The sequence below is a fragment of the Lactuca sativa genome, chromosome 4 (genome assembly GCF_002870075.4).
Source record: "Lactuca sativa cultivar Salinas chromosome 4, Lsat_Salinas_v11, whole genome shotgun sequence".
Taxonomy (NCBI): domain Eukaryota; kingdom Viridiplantae; phylum Streptophyta; class Magnoliopsida; order Asterales; family Asteraceae; genus Lactuca; species Lactuca sativa.
Genome location: NC_056626.2, coordinates 345,835,216 through 345,850,279, shown reverse-complemented (window position 1 = coordinate 345,850,279; position 15,064 = coordinate 345,835,216). Strand labels below are relative to the sequence as shown.

At 39.6% G+C, this 15,064-nt stretch overlaps 1 protein-coding gene across 1 annotated transcript; it reads left to right on the top strand.

Annotated features, from left to right (window-relative positions):
* Positions 1–13,734: 13,734 nt before the first annotated feature.
* On the top strand, positions 13,735–14,805 carry LOC111910677 (uncharacterized). Its single transcript, XM_023906511.1, has one exon. The coding sequence runs from the start codon at positions 13,735–13,737 to the stop codon at positions 14,803–14,805; it is 1,071 nt and encodes a 356-aa protein (XP_023762279.1).
* Positions 14,806–15,064: the final 259 nt, after the last annotated feature.

Here is a 15,064-nt window from a genome sequence, read left to right as displayed (position 1 = left end):
AGTGCCCAAATCGCCTTCGCTTCAATAAAGGTTAGAAGCGAAATAGAGCGAACTGAAATGAACCGAACGTTCAGTCTATTTTGGGTTCGATCTATTTCGGGATCGGCTCGACCAAGAACCGAAATGAACCGAACGCTCGGTCTATTTCGGGTTCGGTCCTTCTGAACTCATTCGCTTCTTTTTGCTTACCAAGGCATTTTGGCTGTATTCATTTGTACACTCTTTTAAATACTTCTTTTTTATTCATAAAATCCAAAAATATTTTTCTCTTTTGTTTAATTAAACAACTCTCACAAAATACAAAAATATTTATTATTATTATTTTATTTTATTTTTTATCTAATGTTTTTCTTTGTATAAGTGTAATTCTCGATAGTGAAGCTGCAGAGGTATATTTCTTTTATTTTATCAAATTAGTTAGGCGTCCCTAGAAGCATGCTGCTGTATGTTGACTAAAGCCTCAAAAGATTTTGAGTGAAGCCTTAATAACATGATACATACAAATCGTGTTTTCCCAACCTAGGCTGCTATTCACTCTAATCATGAGCTACCTTACTCTACTCACATTGAGTTTAGAGTTTTCTGCTTGGTCCTATCTTTTTTTTACAGCAGAGGTACATTCGGTTCCTATACCATCTCCATCATTTTTCTCCATTATACTTCGTTTCACTAATATAACCCTTGAGACACTCAACATTTATCACTGAGATTTATGGTTATGCAAAACCTGTGTTAATGATCTTAGTTTCATGCCACTATGTGCTAAGTGAAACCCACAATTCAACACCAATAATGAATTGACGGTGAATTATCATATTCAAGATCTTACTTGTTACCTACTGAAATCTCTTTTTATTTTTGAGTGATCTTTTATGAATTTGTCTAAAACCAAGGCTTTTCTTCCCCTGAAGATCCAGTTTATTTTTCTTTTTTGAGATTTCTATCAGTTCTTTTGTCACTATAAAAGACATCCTACCTACTTGTTCAACAGATCACATTGATCTCACAAGTACTTCGTTCAGTTTCGGTCTTATGTCAAGTATCGAAATTATGAATTGAAGAGAAAGCCTCCGTTTATAACCTTTAAAAGATGCCTTTCAATACTTATTAACAAGTTATTAATCGTTATTTAATGGGAAACGAAACAAGCACTTTAATGTCTCTCTTGACTTTGAAGGAAGCGATTCGTGCCCAGAATCAGTTGTTTTATGTCTTTTTAAGACATCACAAATTATCCCAAAAAGTTTGCTTTATTTCTTTATCTTTTACACCCTTTGCACGAGAATTTTTTAATTTTCCAAACTCTGGTTCTTTTAAGGCAGTTCAATAAAGCATAATAGACAAAGGCGATTCAAATGTATTCTGGAGTTACGATTGGGATAAAGTGAAAGCTGACTCAGCGGTTATCCAATCAGTTTGGCGATTCGAAAAAGCAAATTTTATGGAATGGCGTGCAAAAAGGAAACGTCCTTTCTCTTTCATGCGTCATCATCGGTATGGCAACTGTTCATCCGTCAACTCAAGCGCTATTTTTGAAATAATCCATAATCTCAGCCGGATTTTTCTCTCTCCTCTTTGTACGTATAAAAGGATTTCGAACGATAATCTTTACCCTTTTATCACTTACAAAATTCTCTCAAAGAACAAAGGCGAATTCTCTCACTGTTCATCATCTTCTCCAAGCGTCAACAATGGTAGACTCTTCTTCAGTTCATGACACCTCTATTCGCCAAACCCTCCTCACAATCAAACCTCAACAAAACCTGATCATCGATCTCACCCCTTTTGTCTATGAACTCTACATGTTGTATGAAGTTGAGTGTCTTAAGTACTCTCCTTTGGTCGATGCTCTGACCAAAGTCGAGATTGTTCCAATGTCCTTCCTTTCTCTTGTCTACTCCACTGCTTACAACGATAAGATTCATGAAAGGATTCACTTTGAGATCCACAACGAGAAGACTTCTATCTCCAAGCACCGCTTCTGTGCCCTAATTGGTCTTTCTCAAGATCAATCTCTGGTAAACCCTGAATCAATCACCACTGGTCAACTATTTTCCATGTTTTATCATATGGGGTATACTGAAATCCTCACCACAATAACCAAGTTCAAGAAGTCCTGTCTTCCTCCTCAATGGAATGGCCTTTTCACTTTGCTATTCAAAGGACTATCTGAACGCAGCGCCGGCTCAGATGGGGCGAGCAAGTCTTTTATGACTGTGCTATATGGGTTGTACCATGGGATCGACTTGGATTATGGAACTATTGTCTGGCAACAATTGGTACAAAGCTTGGTCTCTTCATCCAGGCACTTTGAGATCTCGTGTGGGCGATATTGGTCAATCATCACCAACTGGGCAATGGATCGTCTACATGTTCCAGTAATGGCGGATTCTCTTCTATCCTCCATCGCCACTTTTCAGACAACCAAGATTATCTTCACAGATCCCACCAAGTTCTCCTTTATTGGATCTGTTCCTGAAACGATGCTTGCTCGTGTCTTAGCAACGAGTAACGTTTTGCAACAATACAGGAAAACTCCATCTTCAGGTCCAAGGGAGCTTACACCAGCCATGGTTCGTTCCATTGAAGAGGCTGACAAGCCAGCAAAAAGGGGTAAGAAATCTGAAACCCAGAAGGAGGCATAGGTTTCCAAACCAACCAAGGGGCAAACCCCTAAGAAGCGAAAGATTGACAAGGCTGCTCCATCACAGCCTCAACCAAAGAAGTAGAAGAAGCCTGCTAGGAGGCTTATACTCCAATCCTCAAGTGATTCAGATTCAGAGTATGTTCCTCCTAAACATAAGAATGCTCTTCCTTCAGAATCTGAGAGCGAAAGCTCTGATGATGAGGCTTCGGGCCGAGGTGATACTCTGCCTCGCTCCCCTACCCCAGAAGTTTCGGTCCACTCTCCACCTCCTTCCCTTTCACCAGTATCCATCCCTCCAGTTTTCCCCATCCCCACTACACAACCATTCGCGTCTATACCCATCTTTACTCCCATATTCACAAACACTACCGCCACCACTACTACCACAATGGCTCATTCTACAGCTCCCACTCCACCTATTACAACCGAACCACCGATCACAACCGAACCTCCGACTACTACAAAACCTTTATCTCCTACTCCATCGACAGAAACCACCCCTGTTCTAGGCGGTGAGGACTTGGAATTTGATTCCACGTATTTTAGTCCTTACCGTGTACAGAGTGATGAGGATGATGATGAGCCTGTGACCAAGCGTCATCTCAAAGCAATAAATGAAAACCTTGATCAACTGCTCTCCTCCTCTTCCTCTGGGGTTACTCTGAAGCGGCATTAAAGGCTTTATTCTCAACTGTTGTTCAAGAACACAGTGCCTCACTCTCTACTGCAGCTAAGGCCATTGAAGCATCCACTTCTCAATGCCATCAAGCCTCTCTTACTATTGAGGCTTCCACCAAGGAATGCAAGGAAGCGACCGCAAAAGTCGATAAACTAGTTTCTGAAGCTCATCTTTTTCTAGATTCTTTGCAGGCAACAACTAAGAAGAATGCTCAAACAGTCAATGCTTCGGTGGATAATCTTCAACGTTCTCTTCAATTTGAACGTTCCAATCTTGAAGCTGCACGCCAGGAAATTGAAGCTGCCAACAAAACTTTACATGCTAATGTCAATGATCGATTGACTCAACTGGAGGCTGAGTTAGCTATAGAGAATCGTATCATGGATGAGCTTGACAGGCGAACCTCTCAGCTGAAGATGCAGAATCTCAAGCTTCGCACTGCCACAGCTGAACTCAATGACTTGAAGTCCGAGAGGGAGGTTATTCGAAGCTCTGTTGCTGATGTTCACTCCATCCTCCTTCATCTCCTTGAAGCCCATGATCCTATCATCACCATCACTATTAGGCGCCATCTGGCTGACAAGCTTAGACCAGCATTGGACATCCTTAGTCGTATCGAGGGTGTTTCGGTGACTGGTGTCCAGCCGAAACAAGGGGAGAAAGGCAAAATCAACCTCCTCCTGAACCGAAACCATCCACTGAACCGAAGGGTAATGAAGCTTCGGTCAGTAATAAAGACAAAAAGAAGAAGATTAGGGAGGATGACACTGATAATGAAGATGATGTCTATGTTGAGAATCCTAAAAACCCCTTTCAGAAGACCAAATCCTCTGATAAAGAGCTAGCAGAGAAATTAAAGAAACAACAGGATGAACTCGAATAAAAGCAAAAGGAGACAGAGCTCCTAGAAAAGAAGAAGTCCATCTTTCCTGTTTGGACTCTGGATTCGCTTCAAAGATGCACCATCGATGAGCTAAGCATACTTTGGCTTGAGCCTGTGATGTCATTTGGGCTTGACAACTCCAAGGATGCACAGTTTGATATGCCGATCACGCGAAAGGCATTCATCTTTCACTACTTTAATTCAACTGTTGCCATTCCTTCTCCAGACCCGAAGGTGGATAGGGATCTGCTGGAGTTTTACTTAGAATTCGCTCAACCCCAGTACATGACCTGGAGTTTGAAGAAAATAACAACGGTCAAGGTTTTGAAGCCCTACTCAGCGGGGAAGTTTATAAATGTTAAATTCAAAGTGACTCGAGGAACCGAAGGTTTTGTTCACAACTTCACCCTTGCTGATATGCCGAATCTCAATCCCCACGATTGGATACTCCTCAACAATATCTTATTGTCAAATCCTCAGCAGTATCAGCCGATAATCGACCATGTCAAGCGAATGCTTGTGTGCTACATTCACGAGGTAGCGAAGATGGACCAAGAGATTGCATCTACCATTCATAAGCGAACCAAGATCAAAACTATGGGCAGAGCTGGCAATGTCAACACAATGGTCAAGGGCAAGATTAATTCAAAGTACCATACAGTAATGTTAGTCAGAGGCGAAGGTCAGAAATGCTTGTTCGCTCTCGTTGACAAACACCTCTTCTCAACTGCTTGCTTGGAGCATATTTTGGAGATTATTCAGAGGTGTTATCAGAACACTGCAACTGACAAGAAGTTGTTCACTGATATGCTAAGGTGGTATATCCGGTTTCGGCAGACACTTCTTGCGATAATCCCTCGGCTGTTCAAGGTGATAAAGATTGTGAAGCCTGCACAGAAGAATAATCTCTCGCCTCATTTGACACAAAGGGGGAGATTGTTGGGATTATTAGATTGCGTCATGGGCTCGGTCCTTAGCCTAGTTTTGATTGCCGGTATTGGGCCTATCCAACCATGCACATTTTGTTCTAGGGTTTAATATATAAGCTGCATGCATGCGGTCTTTATAGTTAACGCTTTCATAATTTTTCTCATTGAGTTTTGTAAACCCTAGCTCGCCTCTATAGTGGAAGTTCTTCATCGAGCTCTGCTGAGGCGTGACTTTATTTGAATCATAAGCACATCTTTGATTCTATTCTGTGTTCTTATCATTATTCTGTTTGTCCTGTTTGATTTTCATATTCATACCTGTGAAAGCTCTGCTAAAGGTTTTACAGAGAAGTATCATTTACAGTGGAAGTTCTTTATCGAGCTCTGCTAAGGACTTGTTATATCTCCGACTTTTAGTATTTTCTCGATCAAGTGGCATTACGAATCTTAAAGTTTGGGTTGTTACATGATATTTTTTGATGGCTTATATCATTAGCTTATTTGAAGATCATTGTGACTTGGAGGGGGAGCTCTTCAAAGACAAGAAGTGATTCGGTTTCTTTGTTCTGAAATGGGTTTTTATGGCGGGTTTGGTTTTGATGAAGATTTTTTTGGGATTACATTAGAAAATGAAGTTTAAAGACATTAGTTCAGTGCTTGATTTATATATCCTAGAGCCCGTGTTTAAAGACTATTGAAGAATCAAGATTCGTGGATTGCTTCATCTATTCCTCGTTGCAAGTTCTTTTTATTTGCTACATGCTTGTTTTGGAAGTTAAAACATTGTCATCCATTCCATACTTTGAGGGGGAGATTATAGGGTTTCAAAGCACTACATGGATGATGGCAATGGGACCCTTTGATGAACTGTAGGTTAAAAGCCCAAGACTTGTCTTTTCCCTATAAATAGTCATGTATTATTCATTATTAGGGTTAAGAGTGAGTCAAAATGTAGCCGCCATGTGAGGTTTCTTATGTAGTGTTAGATTCTTTAGTCTATGCTGAAAGTGTAATTTATTCCTCATATTTGAATAAATCGAGTGATCATTCGACATAATCTTCATATTTGTGCTTGTTCTTATTTTCCGCATCTTGTTCATCAAATCTCAATTAGGGTTTTAATCCCAACACAACTGGATTGAATTCAAAAATCACGAATGAGATCACGTCCCAAACAATGATACAAATATGAATTATAAGCAATAATGGAACTTTAGAAAACGTAAGGGTTGGGTCATCCTTATTAAAGCATGCATCAAAGAGGAAACCAAATCAGGCTCAGGGTTCAGGGGGTTCTAGCAAGAGGACCAAGGTATTTGATTCGAGATCAAGAGGCTAGAGTGGCCGGGGCTGCTGTGGAAAGTGCGGCAAGATGCACGATGGGGCGTACAGGGTGGGTGGTTCTAGCTGCTTCAGGTGCAGCCAGACGGGTCATATTAGCAGGGATTGCATTGCTACTGCCACCACCACCCCGGTATCTGATCTAATTTTCTTCCATTGCAATCAGAGGGGCCACAAGAAGGCCAATTTTCCGAGTTTGGCAGTTGCACGAGCAGTGGTAGCTCCCGCTTCACCGACTCTACAGATTACTGATGGCCGCTAGAGCAAGGCAGATGTGCATGTGGTGAGGAGCAGGGTTTTTCAACTAACGGTCGAGGAGGCTTGCGCAACACCTGATGTGGTGACAAGTATGTATCTTCTCCTTATCTCTTTGTTTATGTTGAATTCTCTGCTTATTTTTGTGTGCTTTATTTCAGGATCGTTCCTTGTGAACGGTATTACTGCGTTGGTAATGTTTGATTCAGAGGCTACATGATCTTTTGTATCGCTTGCAATTAGCAAGTGGTTTTGAATGAATGTTCCCGACGTGAAAATCGAAAAATCAGCCCTATAAATAGTAACCGAAGGTAGTCTGGTTTGGCTGCTAATTCCTTAACCTCTCTCCTACTCTACTCATTTTTAAGCCTAACTTTAACCCCCTAAAGCCCTGGTATCATCCCAAGACCCGAAGCAAGTCCCAAAGCCCCAAAGATCTCAAGAAGAAAAGAGTTTCAAGCCGAAGCTCTGCCCACGAGAAGCCCGGTGTGTGAAGATATCCCGATTTCATATAAGAACTTCTACTTGAAGAGTCGTAGTGCTGTCCGACAATCGTCTTAACAAGAGAGTGTGTAGTTACCTTCTTCTAACACATAGATATGAAGTATTTGCTATGAAATACGTGTTATGTGTTTATATATTGATTGTTTACTTGAGATGGATGTTGAATGAATGTTTTATACATGATTTTAAATGATTTAAACTGTATATGTAGTTTTTAACTACAAATATGTTAAGTAGAACATGGGTAGACGAAATAGTTGGTGTATGATGAAGGATGAGTTTGAGGATGAGCGAGAGATGATATAGATCATGAGATAAGGGTGGCAGGTGAAAAATGAGTGAAACCTTTACTCAAACGATGGCCTCGAGATTTTGTTATTTAATAAAAATACGTTTCTTTTAAGAAATGGTTTGATAAATTCTTATCACATTTTGTTTTGGGAACGAATTCCTCAACTCTTTTAATCAAAGGATTAGTCTTATTTTATAAAGCAAAACATAAACAATCGGTCTTTTCTGGCCGTGATTTTGGGGATGTCACAATTGGCATCAGAGCATTAGTTTAAGCGAACTAGGAATTTGTAGGATCTCTAGATTTAAACTTAGAATGCTAAGTGATGATTGTGAGATGAATGTCTATCATATTTTATACACGAGCACTAGTTTATTTTAGGAAAGATGCCTAAAATGATTTTATGTGCTAAATGCTATATGTTTAACATATATGCTATTAATTGTTCGGATCTATGTTATGTTGCCGACCGGATCTGGAAAACTTATGTGTTTAGGATTCTAAGCAGATGGCTACAATATTAGAACTAGCATGTAAATGTTTCAGAGTGATAAGGATGATTTGAATATCTATCGTAATGAGGATCTAAATTCACTTTATTCGGTGTATAGATAAAAAATGGCAAGAACAAGAAGTGGAGTTGGAAACGCAAACAAAAATAGGAGTCAACCACCTGTGGTTGAGCAAGTAGCTGTGGTAGCAGCAGTACTTGAGCCAATGACAATGGCTGGGGTACAAACGATGATTCAAATGATGTTGGATCGTCAGATGGAGGAAACTAGACGCCTGCTTCGGCAAAATTGTGAAAAACTTTCAATGTCGATTGAACAACCTGAATTGAATGAAGGGCAGTCGGAAGGAGGAAACTTCAGTGGGATTATTGGTCAAGCCAACCCACCGATTGTTAGGAAAAGCATTCAGGATTGAGGAAATGACAGACCCGGGTGCAAGTACAAGGATTTCATGGCATCCAAACCACCGTGTCTATCTGGAAGCCCGACATGAGTGGAAGTTATGGACTGGATCTCCGAGATAGAGACAATGTTTGAGAGTTGTGAGTGCTGCAACAGACAGAAAAACGCTCTCGTGATTCCTCTGTTAAAGTCTGGAGTGCTAAACTGGTGGAAGCTACTAGCTGGTTCGATGCCCAAAGGAGCAGCTAGCAAGATATCTTGGGAAGATTTTGTGGTGCAACTAAAGATTCAATACCGCTCTGAGCAGGATCTCCTAGAAATCAACAATGAGTTCCAGAATTTGAAGAAGGGAAGATTGAGCGTCACCGAGTACGCTACTAGTTTTACCGAGAAAATGAAGCCTGTCCCCTACCTACTTCCAACGAAACTTTCCACGGTCGACAAGTTTGCCAATGGATTACCAGCGGAATTTGGTCCAATGGTCAAGCAAGGAACCACTTTGAAAGCCGCCATCTGGGTAGCCAAGAATGTTGAGACCTAAATAAGGGAAAAGGGTCTGGAGAAAGCTGAAGTGGGCGAGAAGAGGAAGCTTGAAGGATCCTCAAGACCTGATAGTAAAGGAAAGTTTGCAAAGTATAACCTAGATGACCAGAAGTATGGAGCCAAGTGGTGTGAAAAGTGCAGGAAGAAGCACTTTGGAAAATGCAATGAAGAAGTAACCTGTTACAAATGTGGAAGGATCGGCCACTATTCCTCGAATTGCACACAAAATGATAAGGTATGCTACGGATGCGGAGGCAAGGGGCACATGTCTAGAGACTGCCCAAATAAAAATGGGGCAGCAAGGCTAGAGGCAGCACCAAAGCCAAGGGTATTCCACATGATCCTCGACAAAGAAAACAATAACATGAGGAATTAGGAATAAGGAATTCATATCCAAAGATCAAATTATGAAGTAACAATGTGAATGGTAACATGTGGTGTAGCCTATTAGAGGCATAGTATAGGGTGAACTTGAACCTCTGTTTAATAGTTTCAAGAATTTATATAAACCCTGGTTTTGTTATATGATGTAGTGAATGACACCTATTGAAAGATATCAAAGGTGCTATCTTGCCTTTAGTTTGTGTCTAATAAAATAACAGTACGTTTAAAGGAGTACGGTACATCTGAAGTACACCTTCGATTGGCAGGATGATGGAACGATTGGTGTAATTCTTGAAGTTGTACCATCGCCTGAAATTTCCATCACCAACCGAGTTGAATTAGAATTGATGATTAAAGATATGCATGGAAGAAGTCCTAGTAGAGTCTAGGAAAAATTTTATGATTAATTGGACACATTCGTATGTGTTAAATTGTTTTGTGATTTTAGGACTTGGGAACTACGAGACAATACTTGGGATGAGTTTGAGTAGGTGTGAATAGTAGTAGAGATCTATACTACTAGAAGCACATGACTCACGCTTAGATCAGGGAAAGTCACAAGGTTACCAAGAAGCTAGTGATTGGTCTTGTTTTATTCAAGTATGTCATTACCATTGTTTCGGTAATGACTAATGAGATGATTGTTATTCTGACCCTAGTGGTCATATCAAATTGAGTCTGACTATGATGAGTTTGTTACGTGGTTCGGAGAACCAAGTTCGATGTAACATCTGACTTAAGATAGAAGATTGAAATCAATGCGATCAATAGCGTCACACTCGTTGTTAGAGAAATTAGTAGTTAGAAATGCTACATCCTAAAATGTGATTATATCACATTAGAATAAGAAGGAAGGTATATTCGATTCTGGATTTTGACTCTAAGAGACTTGAGTCTAAGCATTGCATCATACAATGAGAGGTCATTAGAAGACGACCCATCCGTCTGTTACAATAGATAAAGGAAAGTACATCTCCTAAGAAAAAGAAGGAGTCCTCAATAAGGATTTATTTTGTAACTCGAGAGGTTACGATTGAAAGTCCAACATAGTATGAAGAGCAGGTGCAAGATTGAGCATCTCCTGCGGTCAAGAAGTCCAAGAGTTAGATACCCGTTCGAAGAAACATAGAAGTTACGAATATTACTTAGGATGAAAAGATAACGTATGGAATCTGTTAGATGCATTTTATATGCATCTTTTAGCACAATTTCCTACATATTTCATTATAAAAAGTTAACTAATTCCTGATTATTCTTATGTATTTCATGTTTCATGATTATTTTGTAGAATGCTCGTACTGCTCACATTTGTTATGACTTTTCAGGGCCATTTGGAGCACATGGATTATTGCGCAAGTTCGGGATGCATTTGTGGATGCTTAGGAGCTTAATTGGAGTTGAGACCAAGGAAGGATGCCGGGAAATGATCAAGAATTGCTTGGAAGGAGGAACGACGATCAAAAGAGCCAAAAAAAGTAACCTGTGATCACACCTTGTATCCTTGCGATCGAAGGTTTTCCCTTGCAATCGCAGGTTTGGTCGCAGGTTGTTTAGGTTTTGTCGAGCCAAAAAATTCATCAGTTGAGGAAAAAAGAAACATGCGATCGCAGGTTGCTCAAATTTGCGTCGAAATGGCAACATACTTCATTAAATCATCCCGTGACACGTTTGTGGGTGATACATGCGATCGCAGGTATGCCCTTTGCGATCGTAGGTTCGCCGTTTTAACAGCTAGACGTATAAATACTGCCTGATACTCTTCCAGTAACCCTAATTGGCGATTCCTGGCGATTTAGAGGCGATTTTCAAAGGTTTTCAAGTGAAGAACGCAAATCTGAAGGAGACAATTCGATTCCAATTCATAATTTAGTAAGATTTATGGTTTAGATTCTATTTTCACTGTTTGTAATCCGTTTTTAGCCATGTCAAGCTAAAAACTCAGATTTCAGTTTCGCAAGACGTATCCTTTTCGTATGATTAATCATTAGGCACTATGTTTGACTATGAATACATTTTAGTTTGATCAGTTCTGTTTAAATTGAATGTTTGATTTTGATTTCAGTTTCTGTTGGCCACTTAAATTGTTTGTGAATCATTCTAGTCATCTAATTGTTTAGATCCGTAATTGTCTAGATTAATTAGTAAAAAGTGACAAGTATTAGATTAATTCTGTGTTTAGGGTTAACTCTAATATCAAATGATCAAACAAGTTTTAACGCCTCCGAGCTTATGAGAGGTATTGAACTTTATTAGGAATTACACTGTGTCTAATGCAACTTTTCTTTATTAGTCAAGAGCTTGTTTGGTTAATTTAGTAAAAAGTTAGATTTAATTCAGAGAACTTATTTTGATTAAATGATTTTTGTAATAAAGGTCATTAGAGCTTGTGAATGAACTTTAGTACCAGTTTAAACAAGTACATAGTCAAATATTGTGTTGAAGGTTAATTATATGATTAGGGAAGTCACCGTGAGACTGGAATTGCTTTCCTTTATTTGAATTTTCTCCACTTTAAATTAGGTATTCTTTTGTTATTTTTGATTTCTATTAGTTTAATTTTTAGAAATAAACCACCCCTTTTTATATTTATTGCATTCATCAAGAATTAGATCACACCTTACGCAAAGAGGTGTAAATATTAGGACGTGTCCCTGAGGATCCCACCCTGCTTACCTGTACTACCTGTTAGTGCAATAAAGCAGTTTATTTATTATTTTTATTTGTTTAAATCGTGTACGACAACGGTATTAACAAATTGGCGCCCTTGCCGGGGACACGGTAAAACACTAATAGTCTTATGCCAATATCTTTACGTACAGGTAATCTGATTTTTGATCCAGAGATTGAGAAGACTGCTAGGAAGCTAAAGAAGGAAGCAAAACTTCGAAAGAAACAAACAGGGACCCTAACCTCACCCATACCACAAGGCACTCCCTTGTGGAACGAACCTGAACACTCATTTCAACCTTTTCCAAAAGCACCGCCTACCTCACCCGTTAATAGCTCGTTCAAAACCTACTCTTCATCCTCTTCAGACAAACCCGAACTCACAGATTCTTCTGAAACCGAATCAAAATTCATCATGAATGAAAAAAAAAGACGAAGCCGAAAAAACTCTCCATGAGTGGGAAACACAAGAGGTTACCCAACAGCCCTTGTGTATCACCTTTCCAGAAGCTCGAAATTTTGAGCTCATTCCGGTTTAACCCATTTGCTGCCCCCATTTCGAGGCCTTGAGAATGAAGATCCTCATAAATTTCTCAAGGAATTCCATGTTGTCTGCTTTAGAATGAAACCCCTTGGAGTTATTAAAGACCAGATCAAACTCAGGGCGTTCCCCTTCTCGGTTCAAGATGCAGCAAAGGAGTGGTTATATGACCTTCCATCTCATTCAATAACAAGCTGGAATGAACTCACCAAGCTTTTCCTAGAAAAATATTTTCCCAAGGCGAAAGTTTCAAATCTATGCAGAGAGATTTTGGGTATAAAGCAAGGCAAAAGAGAAGCTCTCCACACTTATTAGGAGTGATTCAAGAAGCTGTTAGTCCGATGCCCACAACATGGCATTAGTGATTATTAGCTATATCAATGTTTCTGCGAGGGATTGATACCTATGGAGAGGTGACTAATAAATGCATCTAGTGGAGGGTCACTTTTAGACATGACACCAATAGAGATCAGGGCATTAATAAAGAATGTGGCAAAAGAATCAAAACATTCAACAACTGAGGAAGAGTGGTACCCAGACCATCCAAGAGGAGTCAAGGAGATGAGCAATGCCCACTTGGAATCCCAGATTTCAGAATTGACTAAAGCTGTCCTTTTGTTGACAAAAGAAAAAGGTGTAGAGCCAAAGGTCAAACCTTGCGGGATCTGCTACAAAACCGGGCACCCAACTGATATGTGCCCAATACTTCAAGAAGATAATGAATCTGTGCAAGCTATGGGAGGATTTCAGCAAAGGCCATTTGATCAACATCGCAAAAAACAAGCTTGGGGAGGGCCTCAAAATAACAATTTCCAGCCAAGACCTCAACAGAATTTTCAGCAAAAAAACCAATATCAAGCTCCACCAGGGTTTCAACAATCTTTTCAGCAAAATCAGCACCAGAGAAATTTTTAGCAACCACCTGTTCAGTCACAAGCTAGTAGTTCCAGCATGTCTTTGGAAGACATGGTTAAAAGTGTTGCTACCAGTACCAAGCTTTCCAGAATGAAACAAAGTCCAACATCAAAAATTTGGAGCAGCAGGTATCACAACTCGTGAACTCCATGAGCAAACTGGAAGCACAAACCCAAGGAAAATTCCCATCTCAGACTGAGAAAAACCCAAAGCACAATAATTGTGCTGTCACCCTCAGAAATGGTAATAACTACAAAGGATGGACCTGCTGAAGAGGTGCAGAAAAAAGATGGACCTGCTGAACCTGAAGTAAACATTACCCCTCCTCCTTTTCCCCTAAGACCGAAAAACACGAAAAAAGAAAAAGAAGATAAAGAGATTATGGATTTCTTCAGAAAGGTTGAGGTAAATATTCCCCTTCTTGATGCAATTAAACAACTACCCCGATATGCTAAATTTTTAAAAGAGTTGTGTACTTCAAAAAGAATATTAAAAGGAAACGAAACAGTTAAAGTAAGCGAGAATGTTTCAGCTGTTTTACAAAAAAGGCTACCCCTAAAGTGTAAGGATCCAGGAGTATTTATTGTTCCTTGCAAGTTGGGGAACCTTTCAATGCCAAGAGCTATGTTGGACTTAGGAGCCTTTATAAATGTTTTACCATATTCACTTTTTAAAACTATCAGGGTAGGGCCTTTAAAAAGAACAAGAGTCATCATTCAGTTAGCTGATCGTTCTCTGGTGTACCCAAAAGGTGTACAGGAAGACGTTTTGGTTCAAGTGAATGGACTCATATTCCCAGCTGATTTCTATGTTTTGGATATGGGAGATGATGACTCACCAAACTCAGGTTCCATTCTTTTGGGGAGACCATTTTTAAAAACTACTAGAACCAAAATAGATGTTTATGATGGTACTCTTTCAATGGAATTTGATGGTGAAGTTATCAACTTCAATATTTATGATGTCATGCGTTACCCAGATGATGTTTCAGCCCTTAATTTCATTGATGTAATTGAACCATTATCTGCAGAATATTTTGAGATTTCTAACCGTGAGTCACTAGAATTAGTTCTCCACAAAAATTTGTCTATTAATGCAGCTCAGGTTATATCAGAAAATTATGTGGTTGATAGAGAAGTTCAAGAGATGGCAGCTCATATGGACCAGCAGAGAAAGTTGAGTTATGGTACCCAAACTCGTAAATTACCAATTTATAACTCCAAGCTTTTTCCTTCTATAGTGCAAGCCCCCATCGTGGAGCTAAAGACAGCTCCAGAACACCTGAAATTTGCATATCTTGGGGAGCCGTAGAAGCGGACATCCGACTATTGAACATTACCAGTTATCATATCCAACAACCTGTCAGAAAAAGAAGAGTTAGAGCTGATCAGAATTTTGAAGGAATATAAAAGCGCAATTAGGTGGATTATCGCAGACATTAAAGGACTCAGCCCATCTTTATGCATGCACAAAATTTAGATGGAAGAAGATTATAAGCTATCGCGAGAAGCCCAACACAGATTAAACCCACCGATGATGTAGGTGGTTAAAAAAGAAGTTATGAAGTTAC

Coding starts and splice junctions, on each gene's coding strand:
- LOC111910677 (XM_023906511.1), top strand. CDS start 13,735: ATGGTAATAACTACAAAGGATGGACCTGCTGAAGAGGTGCAGAAAAAA.